The sequence below is a fragment of the Ovis aries genome, chromosome 12, assembly GCF_016772045.2.
Source record: "Ovis aries strain OAR_USU_Benz2616 breed Rambouillet chromosome 12, ARS-UI_Ramb_v3.0, whole genome shotgun sequence".
Classification (NCBI taxonomy): Eukaryota; Metazoa; Chordata; class Mammalia; order Artiodactyla; family Bovidae; genus Ovis; species Ovis aries.
In genome coordinates, this window is record NC_056065.1 from 30,101,516 (window position 1) to 30,128,079 (window position 26,564).

General features: G+C 41.5%; 1 protein-coding gene across 1 annotated transcript in view; it reads left to right on the top strand.

Annotated features, from left to right (window-relative positions):
- Nucleotides 1–2,597: 2,597 nt before the first annotated feature.
- The window catches only part of SMYD3 (SET and MYND domain containing 3), a 770,036-nt gene continuing 746,069 nt past the window's right edge, over nucleotides 2,598–26,564 (top strand). Inside the window, exon 1 of the mRNA XM_027976324.3 lies at nucleotides 2,598–2,846. Coding sequence (XP_027832125.2) covers nucleotides 2,683–2,846 — 164 coding nt within the window. The 5' untranslated portion in view covers nucleotides 2,598–2,682. The remainder of the gene's footprint in view (nucleotides 2,847–26,564) is intronic.

A 26,564-nucleotide genomic window follows, 5' to 3' on the forward strand; every position in this document is an offset into this window, starting at 1 on the left:
GACTACTTTAGGAAGTGCCAGAAGTTTGCCTCTCAAGGTTGTGAAAGTCAAGCTATTCTTAGGGTGTGAGAATATCACCTCAAAATTTACTTACTAATAGCAAAGGTAAAATGTACATTTATAAGGAAGAGTTTTAGCAGCCCCCACTTTTACCAGCTGATCAAACTTAATTTTATTAGTAGCAAACAACCTGATATCATGCACGCTCTGATACGATCTGATGCAGTATGAAGTGAACAATCTATAATTTGTAGTGTGAATTTTTACTAAAAAACACTTAAACTTGAATCAAGTCAAACCTCTATTTTTCTAACATCTAGATCTAGCCTGAATTTTATGGGGCATGCAGGGAACTGCAGAACAAAGGAAATGCCACTAGGAGAAAATAACAGGCAAATACAGAATGTGGGACATTTTAACAAGAATCCTAGCTTAGAATCTTAAAAGAGTCACTGTCATGAAAAAGAAAATGCAATCCTGTTTTATGAAGAAAAAGTTACCAAAGCCATTCTTAAAGTGAATATGCTTTCTGCTTGCTATTATAGAATACTAGTTTTTGGTTGCATGTCTTGTGAGTTCTTAGTTCCTGGACCAGGGATTGAACCCATACCCTTGGCAGTGAAAGTACAGAGTCTTAACTACTGGATCACCAGGGAATTCCCAGAATAAATCTTTTAAATTTGGAGTATCTTTATTTTTATATAATTTTAAAGTGATTGAAAATAAGCATAAATAATAATGATCATAGTTGTAACTGATATACATATTAAATATTATGTGCCAACACTGCTATTTTACTTGTTCTAACTAAATCTCCACAATAGCACTGCGTGGGAAGCAGTATATATTTTCCCCATTTTTTGATGCAGAAACTGAGGCTCAGAAGTTGACTAGACCAGGCAAGGTCATATAATAGGTATCATTACCTATTATGATGATCATTACCTATTATCTTCCAAAGGAGAATGGACAGACAACCTCTTGGCTTCAGTTTTTTATTTAAATTTGAAATATAATTGCTTTACAATGTTGTGTTAGTTTCTGCTGAAACAACACAACGTGAATCCAACAAATAGCAAGAATTAGCTATATTTATATACATATATACCTTCCCTTTTGAGCCTCCCTCCCACCCCCAATCCCCATCCAACACTTCAAGGTCATCACAGAGGAGAGAACTGAGCTCCGTGTGCAATATAACAGTTTCCCATTAGTTATCTGTTTTATACATGGCAGTGCTACTCTCTCAATCAGAATAATTTTCTTCAGTTCAGTTCAGTTCAGTTGCTCAGTTGTGTCCGACTCTTTGTGACCCCAGGAATTGCAGCATGCCAGGCCTCTCTGTCCATCACCAACCCCCAGAGTTAACTCAAACTCACATCCATTGAGTCGGTGATGCCATCCAGCCATCTCACCCTCTGTCATCCCCTTCTCTTCCTGCCCCTAATCCCTCCCAGCATCAGAGTCTTCTCCAATGAGTCAACTCCTCGCATGAGGTGGCCAAAGTACTGGAGTTTCATCTTTAGCATCATTCCTTCCAAAGAACACCCAGGACTGATCTCCTTTAGGATGGACTGGTTGGATCTCCTTGCAGTCCAAGGGACTCTCAAGAGTCTTCTCCAACACCACAGTTCAAATACCAGTGCAAATACTCCAATACCACACTCAGCTTTCTTCACAATCCAACTCTCACATCCATACATGACCACAGGAAAAACCATAGCCTTGACTAGACAGACCTTTATTGGCAAAATAATGTCCCTGCTTTTGAATATGCTATCTAGGTTGGTCATAACTTTCCTTCCAAGGAGTAAGCGTCTTTTAATTTCATGGCTGCATTCACCATCTGCAGTGATTTTGGAGGCCCCCCCAAAATAAAGTCTGACACTGTTTCCACTGTTTCTCCATCTATTTCCCATGAAGTGATGGGACCGGATGACATGATCTTCGTTTTCTGAATGTTGAGTTTTAAGCCAACTTTTACACTCTCCTCTTTCACTTTCATCAAGAGGCTTTTTATTTCCCCTTCACTTTCTGCCATAAGAGTGGTGTCATCTGCATATGTGAGGTTGTTGATATTTCTCCCGGCAATCTTGATTCCAGCTTGTGCTTCTTGATGATATTGTTGTTTTACAGAATAGTGTTATTCTGCAGAAATGCATGTTACAGTACTTCTGCCATGTCATGATGTAAAGAGTTGTGAAACGTTATGATGTCTGCAATTTTCAAATGGTTCAACATAGCTTACTTTGAAGTGTTTGAATCACTATTATAAACATACATATATAGCGGGAGAAAATGAGCAGAAACTGCAAAATGCTAAGAACTGTGTGATCCAGGTGGAGGGTATACAGGTGTTCACTGCACTGAGCTCTCAACTTTCTGTCTGCCTTGAAAAATGATTATAATAAAATGTTAGCGGGGGAAAAAAACCGCCTCTCCTTGCAGCGCCGCCTTAGGAACCAACGGTCAAGAGAGCACAAACAACAGCTCACACCCCCTGTCCCCGGCCGGCGCGCCCAGCCTTGAAGGGACCCCATCTGGGCATGCTCAGAGGCCGCACGCGCCCGCCCCGCCCCTCGGGCGTACGTGCGTGCAGAGCGCAGGCGCGCGGCTCCCGGTGGCCCACGAGACCCTAGCTGCTAGTCCCGGCAGACGCAGAGGTGTCCGATCTCGGCAAGGATGGAGCCGTCTAAGGTGGAAAAGTTCAGCACCACCGACAGGGGAAACGGGCTGCGCGCGTTGGCACCGCTGCGGCCAGGAGAACTGCTTTTCCGCTCAGATCCTTTGGCGTACACAGTGAGCAAGGGGAGTCGTGGTGTCGTCTGCGACCGCTGCCTTCTCGGGTACGTATCGCTCTCGCCCGAGTCCAAACAGTGCGGGGTCCGGTATGCCGGGGACGTAGAGGGGCAGTTCTCCCCGGACTCTCCCGGGCCGTGGCTGCACTAGATCTCCGCGGTGTTGCCCAGATGCCCAGCCCCGCACTTCGCTTAGATGCGCGGCTCCCCGAGGGCACCTCGCGGCAGACGGGCTCCGCCTGGCCGTCGCCTGAACTGCCGCGGCGGGTGGCTGAAGGGACCCCAGGCTCATCGCCTGTAGCTGTGCAGGGCAGAGCTGGACCCGCTGCAGGATGGGTTGGGGAGAGCCGGTGGGCAGACTTAAGCGGAAGCGTTTAGTCGTGGGTAGTTTTGCTGGGGAGTAAAAAAGTCTGCGTCCTGGGGTATAAGCTTCCTTGGTGCAGTTGCGGAAACCACAGTTGGCGGAGGTAGGGATGAGTGGGCGCAGGGATGGTGTGAATCTGGATCATAGCGGAGGCCTAGCCAGGAAAGTACTGAGCTTGCAGGAGGCGGAAGACTCTTGGTGTTTACGGAGCACTTCCTGTGGTCCAGATTCTGTTGGGCGTGTAGATAAGAAGATGAACGGTACATGCTTAAGAATCCTTAAGGAGCAGATGAGTGAGTGAGATGATTAATTACAGTGTATGAGAAGGGCTGAAATTGAGATGCTTCCCAGGGGGCGCTAGTGGTAAAGAACCCGCCTGCCAATAGAGATGTAGGAGACTTGGGTTCGATCCCTGGGTCGGGAAGATCCCCTGGAGGAGGGCATGGCTACCCATTTCAGTATTCTTGCCTGGGGAATTCCATGGACAGAGGAACCTGGCAGGCTACAGTCCATAGGGTCGCACAGTGTCGGACACGACTGCAGCGACTTAGCATACGCAGGCACTGTACAGTAGGAGCATAGGTTATTGAGGTTCAATAGTGTGCTTTGCTTTTAATAACTGTGCAGGCATCTCTAATTCTTAACCATCTATCTAGAGGCAAGAATTTATGTGAAAATGTTTTATAAGCCTGGACGCATTGGACCAATGTAAAGGGCTATGCGACAGCAGTTTATGGAAATGTGTTGATATAATATGTATGCACAGTCATAGGAATTGTATTCAAGAAACAATTGTTATTGAGCTATTATAGGTCAAGGAGAAAAGCTCTGTTTGAGATAGGCAGGATGACTTTTTCCCCAGGACTTCTTTTCCAGACCCATTAACCTGGGATTGGGATGGTGGAGGTGAGGGGGTTAAGTGCACAGCTTAAGTCAATAGTTTGACCATTAATACTCTTATGTCCTTATTTGGTTCATAATTGAGGAATTTATTTAATTTCCTATTTTAAAGTTACCTAATTGTATTTTATTTGTTGCTTCCTAAAGTAATGATCACAGTAACAACAACAACAGTTCGTGAGAACACCTTGACATTTCTGTAAAATGTGTGGTTGAAAACAATTCATTCTTTTCAAGTAATGAAATGCTGGAGACTTCAGCATTGAAAGGTATAGATCTTTAATTCTCATTCAAGCAAGTTAGAAAGCTGGGCTTTTCCTTCTGTTCAATCCTTTGGGAGGTGTACCTAGAGTTTGAATGCAGTCCAAAACAGAGAACTTTCATTTTCTTAAACCCTACAGCATTAATTGGGGAAGATGTGGGGCATCTTACAGATAAAACCAGACTGCCAAGTTATTTTGTAGTTGGAGTAGAAAAGTTTTGTAATAAATACCGTATGACCAATTATTAATTAAGTTATCAGAGCTAAACTTAAGTCATAAGGTAGATGAAATCGTCCGTTTTCCAAAATAAACTACACAAACCCAGCCCTTCGTATGTGGGGTGCTTCTTGATTTACCATACAATTCTGTTACTGCTATCACTTATTTTTCTTATTAACAAAAAGTGTAATGATTTAAATTAAAAAAAAAAAAGGTATTTCATGAAATAGTATTGGGGAGTTCTCAGCATTCTTTTAAAGTCTGGAGGAAACCCAGCTCTGACAATGGGCGGGAGCCAGGGGAGATCCACGGTTAAAATTGCACTGCAGAAGTAGTTGGAGTTGAGACTCCGGGAGTCCGTGGCCTCTGATGCTGCCTGGTAACTCTGGGTTTTGCAGCATGTGTTACCAGCACCCTGACAAGGGGCCCAACTGCTTGGAGAACTGGTTATTGCTGGAAAGTTGCTGTCTCAACCATGCTTCTTTGTGATGTTAGTTTTTATTTTTGGGGTATGGGAGGGGATGTGCCGCACTGCAAGGCTTGCAGGATCTCAATTTCTGGACCAGGGATTGAACCCAGGCAGTGTTCAAATAGTGTATAAAAGGCATTCTCTGGGTTTAGGGCTAGTTTTCTGAAATATACCAGCAGCAAGTGCAAGTGAACTGCTGCAGTGTTGTAGACTCTTCCTGAGGGCATGAGCTTGGAAGGTGGAAAGACTAGCGAAATCCTCTCAAAGGTCATGAAACCTTGAGAGATGCCTTGAAATCAGCATTTGCAGATTCCTGGACAAGGGCTAATGGGTTTACTGGTGGGTCAAGGACTTGGAATAAATAAAGTAGAAGGATCGATAATGAGGTGGGTTGGGAAAGGTCTCGTTGGATATGACTTCCATTTTTCTTTTTTTAAGTGGGAGTTATAATCCCTGTTTCTTTTGCTTCTTCCTTTTCTTCTGCAAGGAGGTTTGGGGAAGGGCTGTATGTCAGAGCCCTGAGCCTGAAAACATTTGGTCCATGTGAATGCCACAGCAGAGGACGTTCTTAATCAGACAGCATGACCTGCTTTGTGGATAGCAGTGAGTTCTCCTTCTTCAGAGAGCCTGGTGCTTGTTCAAGGGCTCAAGAACAGAGCGACCGTGGAGACAGGGATGGAGGCTGGTGCCTGGACCTCAGCAGTGCAGACTTCCTCTCGCCGTGGCCATCGTAGCTTCTGCTGTTACAGTTTGTAAGGGATCCCGAGTTCCCCACACGGCAGCACACGTCTGGGGACAGCCAGCTGGGCAGCTGGGTTGGATTTTATTTTAGACCCTTTTGTCATGAAGGGATCACTGATTTGTTCTCATTGGAACACTCGTGTTTTTCCCTGCACTTGGATTTGCCTTTTCTACTTGGAGTGCATCTCTTGAGACCGTATGAAATCTTCTGTGAGGGCATGGTGTTCCTCTCAAGGTTGCCTCTGACCTTCACGGAGAGAGAAGTGAAGCAATGGGCTAGTTAATACCCGTGGGTTGACTGCTCTTGGTTTATGCTGTCATTTGAAGCAGCTGATTTCATAGACGTGGTTCTTAAACTTCAGTCTCAGGACTCCTTTACTCTCTTAAAAATTATAAAGATTTCCTAAAAGGGTTTTTAAAATAATGTACTTAGGACTCTGAAGAGGTATAAAGGAAACCATAGCCACATAAATAATGTGGTTATATTTGTTGATTTTACTGCCTAAAAAACTAAATTGATCACTTTTGAAATTATGTACCGTTGGCCAAAAATCTTCAGGGGACGGAAAGAGTCCAGAAAGTTCCTAAAAGCAAAACTTGAATTTTCAATGTGAAGGCAACTATTTACAGACCATTTAACTTTTATTTACAACTATTTCCATACATTTACGGGGGTTCCCTGGTGGCTCAGATGGTAAAGAATACACTTGCAATGCAGGACACCTGGGTTCTATCTCTGGGTCGGGAACCTCTGGAGAAGGGATTGGCAACCCTCTCCAGTATTCTTGCCTAACATACATTTACATTGTATTAGATTCTAGAGATGATTTAAAATATATGAAAGGATGTATATAGGTTCTGTGCAAATAAGATGCCATTTTACATAAGGGACTTGAGTATCTGTGGCTTTTAATATTGACGGGGTCTTGAAACCAGTCCACAGCAGATACCAAGGGATGGCAGGATTTAGCCATAATAAATAATTACATTTTGACAAGGATTTTAATGAAGTGGACTGTATTTTCAAAACAAAAGAAAACTTAGAAAACTTGCTTGTTTTACATTTTTGAATATCTCTTTAACGTCTGGCTTAGTAGAAGACCCGCAGATTCCCATCACTGCTCCTGCATTTAGTGTATTGTAAAATCACATGTCATTTAGCCTCTAGAAGACTCCACTGTATACTATGAGAGGAAGAGAAGAAAACAGACAAGAAATGTCTTACTATCAAAATAGTTCTGACCTTGTGGGCCTGCTAAAAGGGCTTCTGAGTCCCTGGACCATCCTTTGAGAGCCTCTGTTGTAAAACACTGTACATGTTTTGTAACATTTGGAAAGTCTGGGGTTTCTTCTTTAATGTTTGTTGTGAACCACGGATAATACTTTGCTTTGGTTTTCGCATAATCTGCCAGGATATATTGGGATTAGGAACTAAAGTATAGAGCTAGTGCCTGTCTGTTAAGATGACTCACTTCTCACTCTGGCTAGTTCTGGCTATTTAAGAGTCAAAGGATTTGGATGGTGATTAACCTTGATTTTCAAAGGAAAGTAAGAGCCATTTTCCACTTACTTGTTACCATAATATATGGTGATTGAAAATTATTATTCAGTAGGTAATATTTACTACCATTTACTGAGCAATGAATGGCTGGGGCTTCCCAGGGCGTGTTAGTGGTAAAGAACCCACCTACCAGTGCAGGAGACATAAAGAGATGTGGGTTCAGTTCCTTGGTTGGGAAGATCCCCTGGAGAAGGAAATGGCATCCCACTCCAGTATTCTTGCCTGGGAAATCCCATGGACAGAGGACCATGGAGGGCTGCTGTCCATAGGGTTGCAAAGAGTTGGACATAACTGAAGTGACTTAGCACACACTAAGCAGTGACAGGCATGATTTTAAGCACCTTACCTTATGTACTGCTTCACTTAATTCTCATAGTGACTCTAAAAAAGTGTCCATTATGTTCCTTATAAGCACAGATAGGGACTAGAGAGCTTTTATACCTTTGTAGACTGTGAATTGGTATCCTCCTTTGGAGGGCAATTTGGTAGTACCTAGCAAAATTGAGTACTGTGGTTTCTTTGACTCTATTTTAGGGGATTCTGACAAATAAAAATAACATTGGTTGCACAAGGATACTTAGCATAGCAATTTGGTGATGAAAGGAAAGGGAGAGAGAATTTTAATGTCCATTAATAGGGACTGGTTAATTATGCTGCAGCCATATTGTAGAATAGCATGTGGCTGTTAAAACTGAAGTGGATCTGTTTCTATAGATGTGGATGGATGTCAATAACACATTACTGGGTAAATAAAGTTGTAGAACAATGTATGTATTTGAAAATCTTTTTGTATATGTGCTTGTGTGTAGAAAAGTTCTGGAAAAACATCCCAGCGTTCTGTTACGATTACTTCTGGAGAATGAGACTTGGAGTGGGGGAAAGATATCCCTTGGTCCTTAATATATTTTGTATTTTTCAAAGCTTGTATCATTTTTTGTAATTAGAGATTTGAATAAACTTTGAGAGAATCTTTGTTTCATTTGGAATTGTAAAAGGGTGGTATTGCTTGGGATGAAGATGATTTTGAAATGCTTGCCAGTTTATGTCTGCTTTTTTTTTTAAAGTTGCATTCAAAGGAGAAAGAAACGGCAACTCACTCAAGTATTCTTGCCTGGAAAATTCCATGGACAGAGGAGCCTGGTGGGCTACTGTCCATGGGGTCACAAAAGTGTCAGACATGACTTAGTGGCTAAACTACAGTCCCTTTCTTTATAAAAAAATATGTATGTATATACGTATGTAAACAAAAATACTGTTTGTGAAGACATGATGGCCAAAAAAGAAAATGTCAATCAGCTTTGGTTTCTACTTTTGAATTCTTTTTTTTTTTTTTTTTTTACTTTTGAATTCTTGTAGCTGAAGAATGTCTTTGCTCTTTGACTTTTGCAGAAGACAGGGTTTAGGAAGTATGCAGGTTTGTGCAAATATGCATATATGTACACACATATGGGCTTCTCAGGTGGCGCTAGTGGCGAAGAATCCACCTGCCATGCAGGAGACGTGGGTTCAATCCCTGGGTTGGGAAGATCCAGTGGAGTAGGAAATGGCAGCCCACTCCAGTATTCTTGCCTGGGAAAATTCCATGGACAGAGGAGCCTGGCAGGCTGCAATCCATGGGGTCGAAAAGAATCAGACATGACTGGGCACACACACATACAACATATAATATGTATTTTAGAATATGTATTTCAGAAGTCAAGAGTTCACATCAGTACTTTCAATTCAGATTTGTCTCCACAGGGTTCTTTTTACTTTTCTCCATTCTGTAATCCTTTATTCCTCAGTAAGAACTCTGCCCCTTGAAAGCCTCAGCATACTTACTCATTTGCTCAATTCTGTATATCATCTAAAATTGTTTCAGAATTGCTTTGCCCACATTATTAAAAAAGGACCAGTATGGAATTTGTTTGCGATTTCACCTTTCCTTCCACTCTGCCAGAGGCTGAGGATATATCATTGAATACTGTATTCGTTTTACCTTCTTTTTTTCCTGCCTTCAGTGTATTTATTTGTATTCATTAGAAATACAGTTGAATTCATTTGTTTTACTTTGCTTTCAGTTGCAGTTTTTCCCCCTATTCTTTTGATTTAATTTTGTATTTTGAATATATGAACATTCATATGCTTCCAAAACTCAAATTATGAAAAAGAGAAATGTCACCCCTCCCATATTCATACTGTTCCCCACTCCCACCCCTTGCAGGTAAACAACTTCATTGTTTTCTGGTGTGTCTCTCTCTCTCTGGTAAAGAGAAACATATGTGTGTGTGTGTCTTATTTTCCATTCATATACAAAAGATAGCATGGTGTATTTGCTCTTTTGCACTTGCTTTCTTCACTTAAAAATCTCCCGGAAATCGCTTTATGTTGACAGAGATCTTTCTTACTCTTTTTTTCTTGCTCCATAATGCTCCATTTTATGAATGTACTATAGTTTCTAATTTTCCTATGCTTGGACATTTAGGTAATGTTCAGTATTTTGCAGTGGTGAATAGTGCTGTCATGAACAACCTTGCACATAGGTATTTTCATATTGTTTCAGGTGTATACTGGGGGTAAAGTCCTAGAAGTGGGATGGCTAGGTCATAGTGTGAATACCTGTGATGGCGAGGGTGGTACCATTTTACGTTTCTTCTAGCAGTGTATGAGTGCTTGTTTCCCTCAGTTTCACAGACTTCGTATGTAGTCAGAGTTTTGAATTTTTTCTAATCTGATGGATGAGAAGTGGTATCTTAGTATAGTTTTGATTTGCATTTAAATTGCACTATCAAAAAGTTACTGTATGTCAACAAAATGGAACTAATTTTGCATATACTTACTGTGATTGCATTTTGCAATTCAATATACCCTGTACTATTAAATTTATGTATGTTAAAGTAAAGAGCCATTTTCCTGAAAAGCAGTTGTATTATCAGTAAAGTTAAACATCTTTTCATATGCTTAAAGGCCATGTTGATATCTCTTTATGGATTATCTGTATATATCTTTAGCCCATTTTTCTGTAAGACTTTTGTTCTTTCTTTCCTCTAAGATTAAAACATTTTTTTTTGTCTATTAGAGATATTAGATTTATGTTTGATAAATATTGCAAATATTTTCTTTCTGGCTGAAAAGAAAAGTCACTGGTTAAAAGTCTGGTTAAAAATCCCTTGTCTTTTAATGTTTCTTGTGATAAAGCAATTCACACATGTTTTCTTGTAGAACTTGTTTCCTGGGTTAGCCAGCAAGTTGTTCGGGTTTTCCCGTAGCTGCTTATGGAAAAACCCAAAAGAACCTTTTTTTATTAAGTACAAGGGAAAAATACAGTAACTTTACAATGGGGAAACTTGGCAGGCATTATTTAAACAGGTGATTAATGTTAGTATCACCAGTAACAGCACAAATTGACATCATGTGCTTCTTGATATGCCCTGAACAGGACACAGCATCACTTTTGTGATGTATAGATGCCAGAACATGTAACCTGAATTTAGTCTTGAGGAGACTTCAGTAAACCCAGCTGTGCATGCATGTTAAGTAATTTCAGTTGTGTCCAAGTCTTTGCGACCCCAAGTCTGCCCACCAGGGTCTTCTGTCCATGGGATTCTCCAGGCAAGAATACTGGAGTGAATTGCCTTGCCCTCCTCCAGGGGATCTTCCTAACCCAGGGATCAAAACTGTGTCCTTTGTGTCTCCTGCATTGGCAGGCGGATTCTTTACCATTAGTGCCACTTGGGAAGCCAACTGAGAGAGAGTCTACAAAGTAACTAGGCAGTGCCCTGCAAAACTGTCAAGGATGTGAATGACAGGCAGAGACTGAAGAACTCTCGAATTCAGGGAAGCCTGGCAACTAAATGCAAGTGTGATCCTGGATAAAGAATTGGACATTTGTGGGACAGCTGATGAAATTTGAATAAAACCCATAGATTTGATAAAAGTATCAATTCAGTGTTAACATTTTGATTTTGTTAATTGTTGTTTAGTTTTGTAAGATACTAACATGGGGAATCTTTATGAAGGACACCTGCAAATTCTTTACTATTTCTTACAACTTCTAAAAAGACTGATACAAATCAATCAAATTAATTTCGAAATGAAAAGTTTAAAAACAACGAAAGCTTTATCTTTTTGAGATAGATAATGGATGGCGTGACAGGCTGTCTGGTATTTAAAGTAATGGAATTGGGAGGTATTGGAAAGTTTAGGTTATGTAAGATTGGTTATGTATTGATAATTTCTGAAGCTAGTTGATGGGTTTTTTATTATACTGTTCTCTCTAGTTTGGGGAATGTTTAAAATTTTCTATGTAAAGGAAAAAGGAAAGGAAAAGAATCCTTAAGTGTCTGCTCATTCTTGGCCAGTTGTATTTAAAAGCGAGACACCACAAAGTTTTAGGTTAAAAAAATTCTGGGCATTTGTACAGGTTCTTTCCCAGTGGGTGACTATATATATGGTCAACCAGTGTCTCCCAGCCGTCAAGGCTATTCTCTAAGGCTGATCGGTTTTTGTGGGAAGGGATTATATCACTTAGGGTTTGATCAGAGAAGCAGAATCCTTGAATGACAGGGGATAAGGATTATAGGGATTAGAGTTGACATGATACGTTGATAAAAACTGTTGTTGTTGATTCGCTCAGTTTCATCCACCTGTTTGCAACCCAGTGAACTGAGCATACCAGGCTTCCCTGTCCTTCACTGTCTCCTGGAGTTTGCACAAGCTCATGTCCATTGAGTTGATGCCATCCAACCATCTCATGCCCCTTCTCCTCCTGCCCTCAATCTTTTCTAGTATTAAGGTCTTTTCCAATGAGTCAGCTCTGCATCAGGTGGCCAAAGTATTGGAGCTTCAGCTTCAGCATCAGTCCTTACAATGAATATTCAGGGTTGATTTCCTTTAGGATTGACTTGTTTGATCATCTTACTGTCCAATGAACTCTCTAGAGCCTTCTCCAGCACCACAATTGAAAAGAATCAATTCTTTGGCACTTAGCCTTCTTTGTCGTCCAACTCTCACATCTGTACATGACTACTGGAAAAACCACAGCTTTGACTAGACGGACCTTTGTTGGCAAAGTGATGTCTCTGCTTTTTAATACTCTGTCTAGGAAATGGCAACCCACTCCAGTGTTCTTGCCTGCAGAATCCCAGGGACAGGGGAGCCTGGTCGGGTGCCGTCTATGGGGTCACACAGAGTCGGACATGACTGAAGCGACTTACTTAGTAGGTTGGTTATAGCTTTTCTTCCAAGGAACAAGTGTCTTTTAATTTCATGGCTGCAGTTACTCTCTGTAGTGAATTTGGAGCCCAAGAAGATAAAGTCTCTCACTGTTTCCAACTTTTTCCCCATCTGTTTGCCATGAAGTGATGGGACCAGATGCTATGATCTTAGTTTTTTGAATGTTGAGTTTTAAGCCAGCTTTTCAACTCTCCTCTTTCACCTTCATCAAGAAGCTCTTTAGTTCCTCTTTGTTTTCTGCCATTAGGGTGATGTCATCTGCATATGTGAGGTTATTGATATTTCTAACCAAAATGATCACATGGATCGCAGCCTTGTGTAACTCAGTGGAACTATGAGCCATGCCATGAGGGCGACCCAACATGAATTGGTCATGGTGGAGAGTTCTGAGAAAACATGGTCCACTGGAGAAGGGGATGGCAAAGCACTTTAGCATTCTTGCCTTGAGAACCCCATGAACAATATGAAAAGATGCTGTTGCCTCTGCTTTATGTAGTGGGCCTGAAAACTTGGTAAGTCAGCAGAACTGGTGGAGAGATAATCTGGTATCAAGTGGAAGAAACGAAGAACAAGTTGGAATCCAGCTAGAACTAATAGGGCGGTTGGAACCTGTGTCTCTCATTGCCTTCCCCCTCAGTGACACTGATGGCCTGCAGAAATTGCTGATGCTCTTTGCCACACTACTGTTTGCCTTGAAGAACGTCCAGGAAGAGATAGAGTGGGAATTGTTGGAGGACAGAGCTTGCCTGCTGCCCCCGGCCATGCATGTCATTAGATGGATGACAGTGCACGCAAGCTGCCGCAGTGCGTGGCGCCCTACGCAGACTGTCAGCGTGCAATGTCAGTGGCTGCACTCCTGCCTTCCAAATCTCACCCATGTCTTTTTTGGCCGACCTTCACCTAGAATCACACACAGAGGGAATTTGGGTAAATGTGATTCCAGTTTGCTATGTTGCTAAACTGCGGAAGCCACCACAGGTCATCCTTTGTCATCTATACATACTTCATTTAACTGTACTGAACTGTACTTAACAGACAAGTGCAAGCTCACTCTCCCACCTAACCTTTGCACAACTGCAAACACTAGCCCTCTCCCAAGAAGAGTATCCAAAATCTCTTTACCCATCTTTGGGTGATTTCATTCTTCTTAGAGCTGAATCACATTCTCCTTTCAATAGTCTATAACTTTGATATCCAGTAATCACTGTCATTCTCTGAGATCCATCTGTCTTTTCCATTGCCATATAGGCAAGTTAAGTGAGGATGTGGGAGGAATCATCACCTTTGCCTCTCACAAACCACTGATGGTAGCATTATGCCCTCCAGAAATGCAGTATTGGTTTTGGTTCAGTGTCTGGGAGGGTAAAGGCAGGTCTAGTGGCTTCCTCTTGAACCATAATAGCCATTACCGCATGGGTTAGGGAATGAGCGGGGGTTCTGACAGTTGTTGATGATGTCCTTCCCAAATATGCATTCTAGAACTGGAGACAGTAACCGTGAGGTGGATTTGGAGGCTTACCAAGCCCACTGTGAAATGAATCTGAGCTAAAAATCCTGTCGATTTTCTGACTTCCACAAGCTTCTATTTCTGAGAGATTGGACCAGATTTTGGTTCTGGCCCAAGAATTAAGTTCTGGGCCAATGTCCAGTAACCCACCCTCACCAACATCCGCATTATGTCCTCTTCCCTAGTGCAAAGTTATCCTTGTAAATGACTGTAGATGTCTTTTGGGAAGCCTAGGAGGAAAATTTATATTATCCATATTTGACTCTGTGGTAGAGTTCTTCTTCAAGGACCTGATCTTCCCTTCTCTCAAGGGGCTCTGGGTCTGTGAAATGGCTCAAGGGAATTGGTGGGAGGAAAGGGGCCCAGAGGATGATATGGTTGGATGGCATCATTGGCTCAATGGACATGCTGCTAAGTTGCTTCAGTCGTGTCCGACTCTGTGTGACCCCATAGATGGCAGCCCACCAGGCTCCCCCGTCCCTGGGATTCTCCAGGCAAGAACACTGGAGTGGGTTGTCATTTCCCTCAATAAAGCGTGAAAGTGAAAAGTGAAAGTGAAGTTGCTCAGTAGTGTCCAACCCTTAGCAACCCTATGGACTACAGCCCACCAGGCTCCTCCGTCCATGGGATTCTCTGGGCAAGAGTACTGGAGTGGGTTGCCATTGCCTTCTCTGCAATGGACATGAGTTTGAGCAAACTCTGGGAGATGGTGAAGGACAAGGAAGCCTGGTATGCTGCAGTCCATGGAGGCCGCAAAAAGTCAGACACAACTGAGTGACTCAACAACTACAGCACTTTATTTTTTCAGTGATTTAAGTTATACTTCTGTTTGCCAGACCCAGCAGTTTTTCTCCTTATATTAATCAGGTAAAACTTTAGTAGATTGCCTTTCTATTTCAGTTCTAGGGACACAGTGATTAGTTAGGCTATGTCAAAGATCTCTGCAGTTGGAATCTTTCTGGTTACTGCTTTGGCTGCCTTTATGGTATCTATTCCCACCTTCTTTCTGGTGACTGAGTACTGTCATCCCGTCTACCATGGGGCTCCACTATCCCCCATTCAGTTTTGGGAGCCCTGTCCGATGGCAGGAGTTCACACTTTTATTCCTGGCCTCTGGAGAATAGCCACCATGGAGCTCTTAAGGGAGGCCAGGGCTTCTCTCCTGAAGGTATTTCTTTTTGCTTGGTAAATGACAAGTTACCTGGATCCTTCCTGGGACATGGTTCAGGGGTAGGTAAGCAAGTCTTACCTATTAAATCCACTCAGCACTGTGATCTCCCTAAGCCATCAGATAACTTCCTCCTCAGTGTATGAAACTTCTGACATTGTAGTTTCATTTAGTGTAGGTCACCTTTAGGTTGGAAAAGACTCGGATGCTGGGAAAGATTGAGGGCAAGAGGAGACGGGGACGACAGAGGATAACATGGTTGGATGGTGTCACCGACTCAGTGGACGTGAGTTTGAGCAAACTCCGAGAGAGTGAAGGACAGGGAAGCCTGGCACTCTGCAGTCCACGGAACCACAAAGAGTTGGACACTATTGAACCACTGAATAGCAACAACCTTTAGTTCAGCTCTCAGCCAACCAAGCACACTGTTAAGAGTCATTTCCAGCTGCTTGAGCCAACCTATTGAATTCACAGTCTTGGCTCCATATCAATAAATCCACTCATATCGATAAATTCAGCTCAAGCCAGAATTATTGGGACTTTCCTGGTGGTCCAGTGTTGAAGAATCCACCTGCCAATTCTGGGGATGCAGGTTTGATCCCTGGTCAGGCAACAAAGATTCTACATGCCATGGGGAAGCTGAACTCACGTACTCTAAAGCCTGTGTTTCACAAGAGACGCCTTTGTGCCACAACAAGACAGACCACGTGCTGTAACTAGAGAAAGCCCACTCACCACAGTGGAGGCCCAGAGCAGCTGAAAAAAAAAATCCAGGGATTTCCCTGGTGGTCCAGTGGGTAAGACACCAAACTCCCAATGCAGGGGACCTGGGTTCAATCCCTGGTCAGGGAACTAGATCCCACATGCCGCAAAGAAGACCCACTGTGGCCAAATAAATAAAAATAAATAAATACTAAAAAAACCACAGGATTATCTTTCACCTGAACCCAACACTACAGCACTCTTAGCATCCTTTCCCATATGTGTTTCCCAAGTTATTGTTGATAGAAATTGGTAAAATCTTGCAGTTCTTTTGGTGTGTTATTCACCTCCAAATGGGTCACTTTTTTTAGCTTTGTCCTTGGGGCCCAACCAGACTCGAATCTGGCCGTAGATCTAGAAACTCTCAACGGTGGTGAAAGTAGTTCCCAGAGAGGATCAGTAGTCCTTTATAAGGCACTTGGCGTAGGCAAGGGCTTTGCAGGTTCTTCAGGCAAAGGGAAACCAACCATAATTTGGGAGTTCAAGGTGCCAAATTTCATGAGTATCTGCCCAGATGTTTGCATTTCATGTTTAGGGCCCCACTCCTTACTTGATGTAAGAGTTAAACACATGAGTTTGGAAATTCAGCGTATGTTGTCATCCAGTTCTTGCTGAATGTGGTCTGTGAATCAGTAGCATCTCTATCAACTGGGAGCTTGTTAGCAATGCAGAGTTCTGTGCTACACCAGACTTACTGAATCAGGATATACATTTTCTGTATGTGACTTCAAGATATCTGTGTAACTTGTATTTATACTAAATTAAGACAGTGATTTCTGTAAGTATTTTTTGTTTGTTTGTTTGTTTTTGCTTTTTTTTTTTTTTAACTTTATTTTACTTTACAATACTGTATTGGTTTTGCCATACATTGACATGAATCCACCACGGGTGTGTACAAGCTCCCAATCCTGAATCCCCCTCCCACCTCCCACCCCATATCATCTCTCTGATCATCCCCATGCACCAGCCCCAAGCATCCTGTATCCTATATCGAACATAGACTGGCACTTCGTTTCTTACATGATAGTATACATGTTTCAATGCCATTCTCCCAAATCATCCCACCCTCTCCCTCTCCCTCAGAGTCCAAAAGTCCGTTCTATACATCTGTGTCTCTTTTGCTGTCTCGCATACAGGGTCATCATTACCATCTTTCTAAATTCCGTATATATGTGTCAGTATACTGTATTGGTGTTTTTCTTTCTGGCGTACTTCACTCTGTATAATCGGCGTATTTTTAAACTTTTTAAGTTCTCAGCAATCCAATAATTGGATAAATATAACATTTGAGATTATTTTGGAGATTTTTATGACTTTTTAACTTTTAAAGCTGTATATACATCTAAAATTTTTGCAGGTCAATGTTTTAGATGATTTCTACTTTCTATTTGGGAGTTCTGCAAGCAGTCTTGATTAGATGTGATGCTCCCTCTGGTGGACAGTGGATGAAAAGCATGCAGACGTTTTTCAGGATACACAATAAACTGGAAAATTCTGAAAGAGATGGGAATACAGACCACCTGACCTGCCTCTTGAGAAACTTATATGCAGGTCAGGAAGCAACAGTTAGAACTGGACATGGAACAACAGACTGGTTCCAAATAGGAACAGGAGTACATCAAGGCTGTATATTGTCACCCTGCTTATTTAACTCATATGCAGAGTACATCATGAGAAACGCTGGGCTGGGAGAAGCACAAGCTGGAATCAAGATTGCCGGGAGAAATATCAATCACCTCAGATATGCAGATGACACCACCCTTATGGCAGGAAGTGAAGAGGAACTAAAAAACCTCTTGATGAAAGTGAAAGTGGAGAGTGAAAAAGTTGGCTTAAAGCTCAACATTCAGAAAACGAAGATCATGGCATTTGGTCCCATCACTTCATGGGAAATAGATTGGGAAACAGTGGAAACAGTGTCAGACTTTATTTTTGGGGGCTCCAAAGTCACTGCAGATGGTGATTGCAGCCATGAAATTAAAAGACGCTTACTCCTTGGAAGAAAAGTTATGACCAACCTAGATAGCATATTCAGAAGAGAGACATTACTTTGCCAACAAAGGTCCATCTCGTCAAGGCTATGGTTTTCCCAGTGGTCATGTATGGATGTAAGAGTTGGACTGTGAAGAAGGTCGAGCGCCAAAGAATTGATGCTTTTGAACTGTGGTGCTGGAGAAGACTCTTGAGAGTCCCTTGGACTGCAAGGAGATCCAACCAGTCCATTTTAAAGGAGATCAGCCCTGGGATTTCTTTTGGAGGGAATGATGCTAAAGGTGAAACTCCAGTACTTTGGCCACCTCATGCAAAGAGTTGACTCATTAGGAAAGACTCTGATGCTGGGAGGGGTTGGGGGCAGGAGGAGAAGGGGACGACAGAGGATGAGATGGCTGGATGGCATCACTGACTCGATGGCCGTGAGTCTGAGTGAAGTCCGGGAGTTGGTGATGGACAGGGAGGCCTGGCGTGCTGCGATTCATGGGGTTGCAAAGAGTCGGACACAACTGAGCAACTGAACTGAACTGAACTGAACTCAAAAATGTACCAGCCACTTTGAGGCAGCCTCATTTGTCCTGTTTCTTTAGCCTGTCCTCTTATCCTCACTTTCTGACTGACATCTCCGGGAGTTGGTGATGGACAGGGAGGCCTGGCCTGCTGCGATTCATGGGGTCGCAGAGTCAGACATGACTTAGCAACTGAACTGAACTCAGGAGCTTGGTTTTCAGCTGTTAAAGCTTAATATCGGGACTTCCCTGGTGGTCCAGTGGTTAAGAATCCTCCTTGCTAATGCAAGGGACGCAGGTTTGATTCCTGGTCAGGAAATGAAGATCCCACATGTGGTGGAGCAACTAAGGTCGCATGCTGGAACTACTGAACCTGCACACCACAACTAGAGACTCTGTGTGCCACAACGAAAGATCCCACCCGACACAGCAAAGATCACAGGTGCCACAACTAAAGACCCAGTGCAGCCAACTAAATGATTACGTAGTTCCCGACCCAGGGATTGAACCCCTGTCTCCTGCACTGCAGGCAGATTCTTTACTGTCTGAGCCACCAGGAAAGCCCAAAGAAATATTAAGAAAAAACAATTACTTTCCCTGCGTGATTGCCTTCATGACTGTTCTCAACCTCTGACATTTCCCATAATGTTTGTTTTGAATTTGAACCAAAAATACTCCAACCAGAATCAAATTGTGTCATAAATATCTATATAAAACTCATCATAATGAAAGAGCAGTGGCAAACTGATATGGTAACAGTGCCTTATTTACTTTTTTTTGGCCATGCCATGAGGCTTGAGGGATGTTAGTTCCTGGACCAAGGATTGAACCCGAGCCCTTGGCAGGTACAGTCTGGAGTCCTAACCACTGAGTCGTCATGGAATTCCCTACAGTGCCTCATTAATAATATTGATCATGTTATTCACATTGAAAGTCAAAAAATCTTGTCTGAAACTGGTAGTTGGATTTGTGATGATGTGGGAGAAAAATTGTGCCTTTGATCTATTTATAATGGAATTTATTACTAGGAAATATTTTGTGCAATTACTTTCCCCTCTAGCTTTTGCTATAATAATTACTTACTAGGATGAAAATAATAAATGTGACTGGCTGCAATGACCTCTTCTTCTATATCACATTCTGATCTTAGAACTCAAATGGTTGCTTTTCCAGAGGCATAGGTATATATCTGAATTGTTCCTTTTCAGTTCACCCATGTGACAGACACCTTACACATTTTGTTTTAAAAGTAAAAGTTGTCAAAACCATTACTTTACTTGTCTGAATCCAGTAAAAAATTGCCTTTTTAAAGTTAGCTTGTTGCCATTTTTACACATGGGCTATTCATGTTCAATTTAAAATACTTAAGGGCGTTTATAGTCCTAGATTAATGTTGATTTTTATTCATTACTTTGGTTGAAAATTTTAATGTTATGGAGTTCTCTGGTTTGTTTTGTTGTTGTTGTTAGCCATCAAGGCAAAAACGATGAGAGAAATCTCATAAGGGAATAAAGATAGATTGATAGATCAACAGATTTGGCTTCAGGAAAGAACTGTCTTATAATGGGAAGCCAAGAAACTGAGGGAAATATTTGTAACACAGAAAAGCATATATCTTTAATACATAAAAATCATTCATAAATCAATGAGAGAACTGCAACCTCCCCGCTCTTTGTTTCCGTCTCTGAACAGTTGTGAGCCTCAGATTTCTCTGAGAGATTTTCTGATTCATAGGTTCTCAACATTGTGTACCCGTGGGAAGCAGCTTTAAAAGAATACTGATGAAAAAAAAAAGAAATACTGATGCATGGGTCCCAGCCAGAGATTCTGTTTCATTTGGTTTAGAGTATGGTTTGAGCATAGAAATTTTAAGACTCTCCAGGTTTTTATAATGTTCAGTCTGAGTTGACAACTACTCTCTTTTTCGCCATAACTAACTCTGTTCTTTGCATCTTTAAATTCAAGGGCTAGGGTGCAATTGACAGCTGGGCTTAGTCAAGCTACTTAGGATACCTTAAATAATTCTGCAGTTGAATTTCAAACTGGATATTTATATTAGCATGTTCTGTTCATATCTAAGTAATCATCATATGTCGGACAAGCATGTATGAAGTTGTGTTTTTAATTTGAATGGTTGTGATATTTCTCACAAATCAACTTCATGAGTATATAAAAATTTAATTCTTGTTGGCATTTTTCAACTACTGTGTTTACTCTTGTTAAGAAATAGATATTAATTAGATTGATGTACAGATGATCAAGAAAAGAATGCTTGGATATTTAGGAAACAGTTTCTCTGGACAGGTTTTTATTTTTTGACTGTATGATATTAGATAGTTTAGGTACTGAAAACTTAACCATTTTACAGAAGACTTTCTTAAAGTCTATGAAACATTGGTGTTCACTCCTTGTAAAATTTACTTGTAGAATTTTAAAAAAATATCCAGCCATCCGGGCCACATCTTTAAAGCCCTACAGGTAAAGCTGAACTGAGAACTTTAATCTGGTGGGGGAGACAAACAGATTAATAGTAAATATAAGTGAAATAGATAATAGCTATGGGGTATAACTAGTGGAGAGACGCATATAGATTCTATGCGTGTCTGCTCAGTTGCTTCAATCTTATCTGACTCTTTGTGACCCTGTGGACTGTAGCCCACCAGGCTCCTCTCCCCATAGGATTCTCCCGGCAAGAATACTGGAGTGGGTTGTCATGCCCTCCGCCAGGGGATCTTTCTGACCCAGGGATCGACCCTCTGTCTCTTATGTCTTCTGCACCGGCAGGCGGTTCTTTACCACCCGCGCCACCTGGGAAGCCCATAGATTCTGTAGCAGATCATTTTGACTGTATTGGAATGTTATTTGTATGGAAGGTTATAGTGAATAAGGTTGGAATAGATTCTGGAAGACAGAAGGCCTTGATGGCCAGGCTAAATAATTTGAACTTTATTTTGTAGGTATTGAGGAGCTCATAAAGATTTTTGAGTAGCAATATGAAATGTACAAAAGTTGAGAAGACTTGTGCAGGAAAACTGGTTTGGTGAATGTGACTGGGAAGAGATGTGGAAGGACTGAAGGTGGGGATTCCAGTTAAGAGAAAATTTCCTTTCGTGAAGGCCTAAGTTAGGAGGGTGTTAGAGCGCCTGGCAATAAAACAGGTCCTTTTGAGAGAAGAGTTGGTACAGTTCATTGACTGATTGTCAGGTGAGGGAGAAGTAAAAGATGACTGCAGGTTTTCGGCTTTAATTGTTGGAATAAAGACACAAGTAGTAATGATAGTGGTGCTATTTGGAGTCATTGGTGTGGCTGAGATCCCCAGGTAATAAGTTACTGAGCAAAAGATAGCACTGTTGAGGACCAAGCTTAAGAAAAATCAGTTCTCAGGGCTGGGAGACAAGAGAAGGCTATTGAATAAGGTTATAGTGCCCTTTTGGGGGGCTTAGGTTTTACTATGTAACATAAGTAATTTAATTCTATGAGCCTCGATTTTACTTTTTTTGAAATGAAGGGATTGAATGATTTCTGACATCCTTTTGAAACTCTTCTACTGTTCTTGAGATCATCCTGTATTTGTTGCCTCTTCCTCTTTTTTTTTGTAACAGCTTTTTTGAGATATAATTCTTATACCATATCATATATTCAGTGATATAACATAAAAGACCATTTTTTTCCATTTTTAACTGTATAATTCATTGGCATTAAGTACATCGAAATGTTACACAACCATCTCCACAATTTTAGCACATTTTCAACACCCCCAAAAGAAACCCTGTACCTTAAGCCTATCTTCTACTCTAAACAAACAGAGGAAAACCTTAAGGTTTAAGCCCTTGAATTCATCTTGTTTTCCATCTGCTTTGTAACCAAACGAATTCACAGCCACCTAGAAATCATAGGTGTCAGTTCAAATCAGCTCCTTGCCAGTTTGACCCACTAGGTGGCAGTGTGGGAACACGAGGTAGGAAACGTGACTTGGAGGACTCTGTCTGCTTCTGTTTCTACACAGCTGCAACAGGCGCTAGTTACGCACTTACAGCTGTTTGTGGTGGTAGGTGTAGTTGTTATGCAGGCACTCTCAGAGGACCGAAAGTTTCCCGCCTGAAGACTCCGCTAATGCCGAATACTGTCTTTACCAGTCGGCCATACTTCCAGTCACAAAGTTATGACCAACCTAGATAGCATATTCAAAAGCAGAGACATTACCTTGCCAACAAAGGTCCTTCTAGTCAAGGCTATGGTTTTTCCAGTGGTCACGTATGGATGTGAGAGTTGGACTGTGAAGAAAGCTGAGTGCTGAAGAATTGATGGTTTTGGACTGTGGTGTTGGAGAAGACTCTTGAGAGTCCCTTGGACTGCAAGGAGATCCAACCAGTCCGTTCTAAAGATCAGCCCTGGGATTTCTTTGGAAGGAATGATGCTAAACTCCAGTACTTTGGCCACCTCATGCGAAGAGTTGACTCATTGGGAAAGACTCTGATGCTGGGAGGGATTGGGGGCCGGAGGAGAAGGGGACGACAGAGGATGAGATGGCTGGATGGCATCACTGACTCGATAGCCGTGAGTCTGAGTGAACTCCTGGAGTTGGTGATGGACAGGGAGGCCTGGCATGTTGCAATTCATGGGGTCGCAAAAAGTCGGACACGACTGAGCAACTGAACTGAAGCCTATCTTCACAGTCCCATCTGGTTTCTGTGTATCATTTGTTAAGTGCAGTGCCTCCTTTATCATTTTTCATTGCTCTGTATCTTGGAGTCCTGTTCAGTCTTCAAGCCAGATTTTTCATTTTAGCTTTTGGCCCCAGTAATTCCTTGGGTCTTTTTTTCACCTTTCCCATTGCTTTTCCTTCTTCCTCCCAGTCATGAACATCCTCTGCGATAGTGACTCTTGACTTTGCTCTTGGAACCACCGGGGAGCTTTAAAACATCCTGATGCTCAAGCTACACTCAAGATCTGTTAAATCAGGACCTTTGGAATTGGAACCCAGACATCATTATTGTTTAATCTCTAAATCGCCTACGAAATATTTTTGTCTTCCTGTATCTTTTATAGTCTATGAGAAATGAGCTAATTTAACTAGATCCACTCTAAGTTCATAATATTTCAGTATTCCAAGCGATGTATGTCTTGATTTTTTTTCTTCTTTGTCTGTTACTAGTTCTTTTCATTCTTATCTGAAAATGTCTCTTTCTTTCCTGTGTTCCCACTGCCTCTGGGTTAGTACAGGCTCCTGTCTCTGTCAGTGCCCCCTCTACCCAAAGACTACCAGGAAAATATGAGCCATTGAACGAAGTAAGGTTTATTAATTCATTGCAATGAGATAACTCACAGACCATGGGGGAATTGTGGGGTGTCTCAGAGGATCTTGGAAGGGATTTGTTGTAGGATTTGGCTTGTGTTAAGTGATTTGGAGAGGGTTCAAGGAAGTAAGACTTTGCTCGCAGTTGGATGCTGTCAAGAAGCAGGGTGATTCAGTGATTTAAATCTTACCTAGAAGGCGATTAGCCCTGGGATTTCTTTGGAAGGAATGATGCTAAAGCTGAAACTCCAGTACTTTGGCCACCTCATGCGAAGAGTTGACTCATTGGAAAAGACTCTGATGCTGGGAGGGATTGGGGGCAAAGGGGACGACAGAGGATGAGATGGCTGGATGGCATCACTGACTTGATGGATGTGAGTCTGAGTGAACTCCGGGAGTTGGTGATGGACAGGGAGGCCTGGCGTGCTGCAATTCATGGGGTCGCAAAGAGTCGGACACGACTGAGCGACTGAACTGAACTGAACTGAACTGAGAAGGCATGAGGAATGAATTGAGGCTACAACTATGATTGATAAAGAAGCTACAGTCACCTGTGTTAGCCAGGATGGGGAATGTTTGATCATTTTTGTGGCTTGGACATTGTTCATGTTTTATGTTCATGGTTACAGAGAGGTCTTTTTTATTTTTTGTCTTGGTCCATCTTTGCCACAGAATAGCTTTGTCTGATGATGATGCTTGTGGAATTACTTTCCACAGGGGGACGTCACCCACTAGCTATGAGTGTTGGGCAACTCCTAGCACTGTGTCTATAGCCAACACCTTATACATTGAAATTTTCTCCTTCCCTTAGTTAGCCAAAGCTGATCGTGCCAGGCTGGCTCTGACAGTGAGGGGCAGCTTCTTTCTAGAGCAGTTTCTTAGACGACTGTATCTTTTTATAGATCTTCCCTCTTTTGGTTTGTTTTGTGCAGTACTGACATAATAGTCTCCCTTAATAAATGTCCCTTCAGTGTCTGATTCTGAGCTCTCTCAGATTAGCAAGTGGTCCTGTCTTATCCGGCCCATCTCTGTTCAGCCTTACCTCCCAGTGTACCTTATAGTTATGTGAGTTGAGGGAAGTGACTTCCTGCTCTGAACTTTGCTTTTTTCACCTTGAACACTACCTCTCAGGTATTCTTAGAATTAAAAGAGATAACGTGTGAAAGTATTTGGTATGTAAGAGGTGTTCATACTTACTGTTTTTGCTCTGCTTCTCACTGATTTCCTTCATTGATCTGCGGTATTAGGTAATATTACATAATTTAGTTCCTAGTTTGGTTCTTACTAGATTTTATTCCCATTTGGTTTAGCCTCCTTGAAGACAAGGATGTAGTCTTACTTTCCTGTGAATTTCCAGGGCCTGGCACAGTACTGAGCATATAGGGATGCTTGATAAGCATTTCAGTTTCTGAGATTTACAGGGTTATCAGAGCACTATGTCTACAGCCAGCTCCTGAGATGTTTTCCTTATACTTTGAAACTTTCTCCTTCCTTTAATTAGTTAATATGCTCTGTCAGTTGGTACTACCAGTTAAGAGAGCTAATATATATTGGGCCACAGGCTGAATTCTTTTTATCAAAATTATAATTCTGTGTAATCACCAAGAAGTTTATATCAAAATAAATTTTAATAGGTATTTAACTTATCTGTTAAAGATGACTGAAAGTTCAAAGAAAGTAAATTTTAAACATAGATAACTTCATACCAAAGTACTGTTACTCTCTGCCTCAGCCTACATGTAGTCAACTCCAGAGATAATTTTAATTTTTTTAAAAAATTGAAGTATAGTTGATTTACAGTGTTGTGCCAATTTCTGCTGTATAGCAAAGTGACTCAGTTATGCACAGATAGACATTCTTTTTATACAGATAATTTTAAATAATTATTTAATAGTGTATAGTTTTTACTGTTGGTCTTTCATGTCTCTGTGTCTTTGAGTGACACAAGATAATGAAACTCTCTGACTTCCTATTATTTTTATTTTTTAATGATTTTAAGAATATTTGATTTTCAGCTTCTTTAGTTTACTTTCAAGTTGCTGTCTAATACAGCAAATTTCTCTTCTGTCCTTTTTCTTTCTCGCTAGTTAAGTTTGGGTCTCCTGTCCTTTTTCTTTCTCTTTAGTTGTTTAATTTTGGGCATCTTAACCTCTGGACGTTTGTTTCCTCATTCATAAAGTAAGGATAATATCTATGTCATGTGATCTTTATGAAGATTAAGTGAAAGAACGCATCTGAGAGTACCTAGTATAATGCCTGGAATATTGCTGTTTCTCAAAGCATGACCCACAACCATCAGAATTAGCTGGCAGTGGGCTTATTTTAAATTTTGTTTTTCTGTGTTTCTCAGAATATCTACTATTTTAGGCACATTAGTGTGCATTCTTACTAGACTACCTGGGTGATGTTGGTATGCAGCAAATTTTAAGACTTGCTTACCTGCAGGATAAGAACACATTCCCTGTGGAATCTGTCTTTTTGCCTACTTTGTCTTATTGGCACTGAAATTTGAGACTACTGGGATGAAATAAGTATTACTTGAATGTGAGTTTTTGCAGCATATCTCAGTAACAGCCTGATTAAAGTTTTTACAATTTTTTTCTCTGCTTAGCTCTGGCTTTTTTCTTGGCAAACTTCACTTTTATCTATCTTAACTTTGCTTTTTGATTGATTTTCTTGAACCTGACCTTTTAGTATTGGAGATCTATAGGAAGGTCTTCTGTTGTCTTTAGCTAAGATGTACAACTCAAGCTAGCAGATGATTCTAGAAGTCTACTTTAAAATGGCCATGTAAGAGCTGT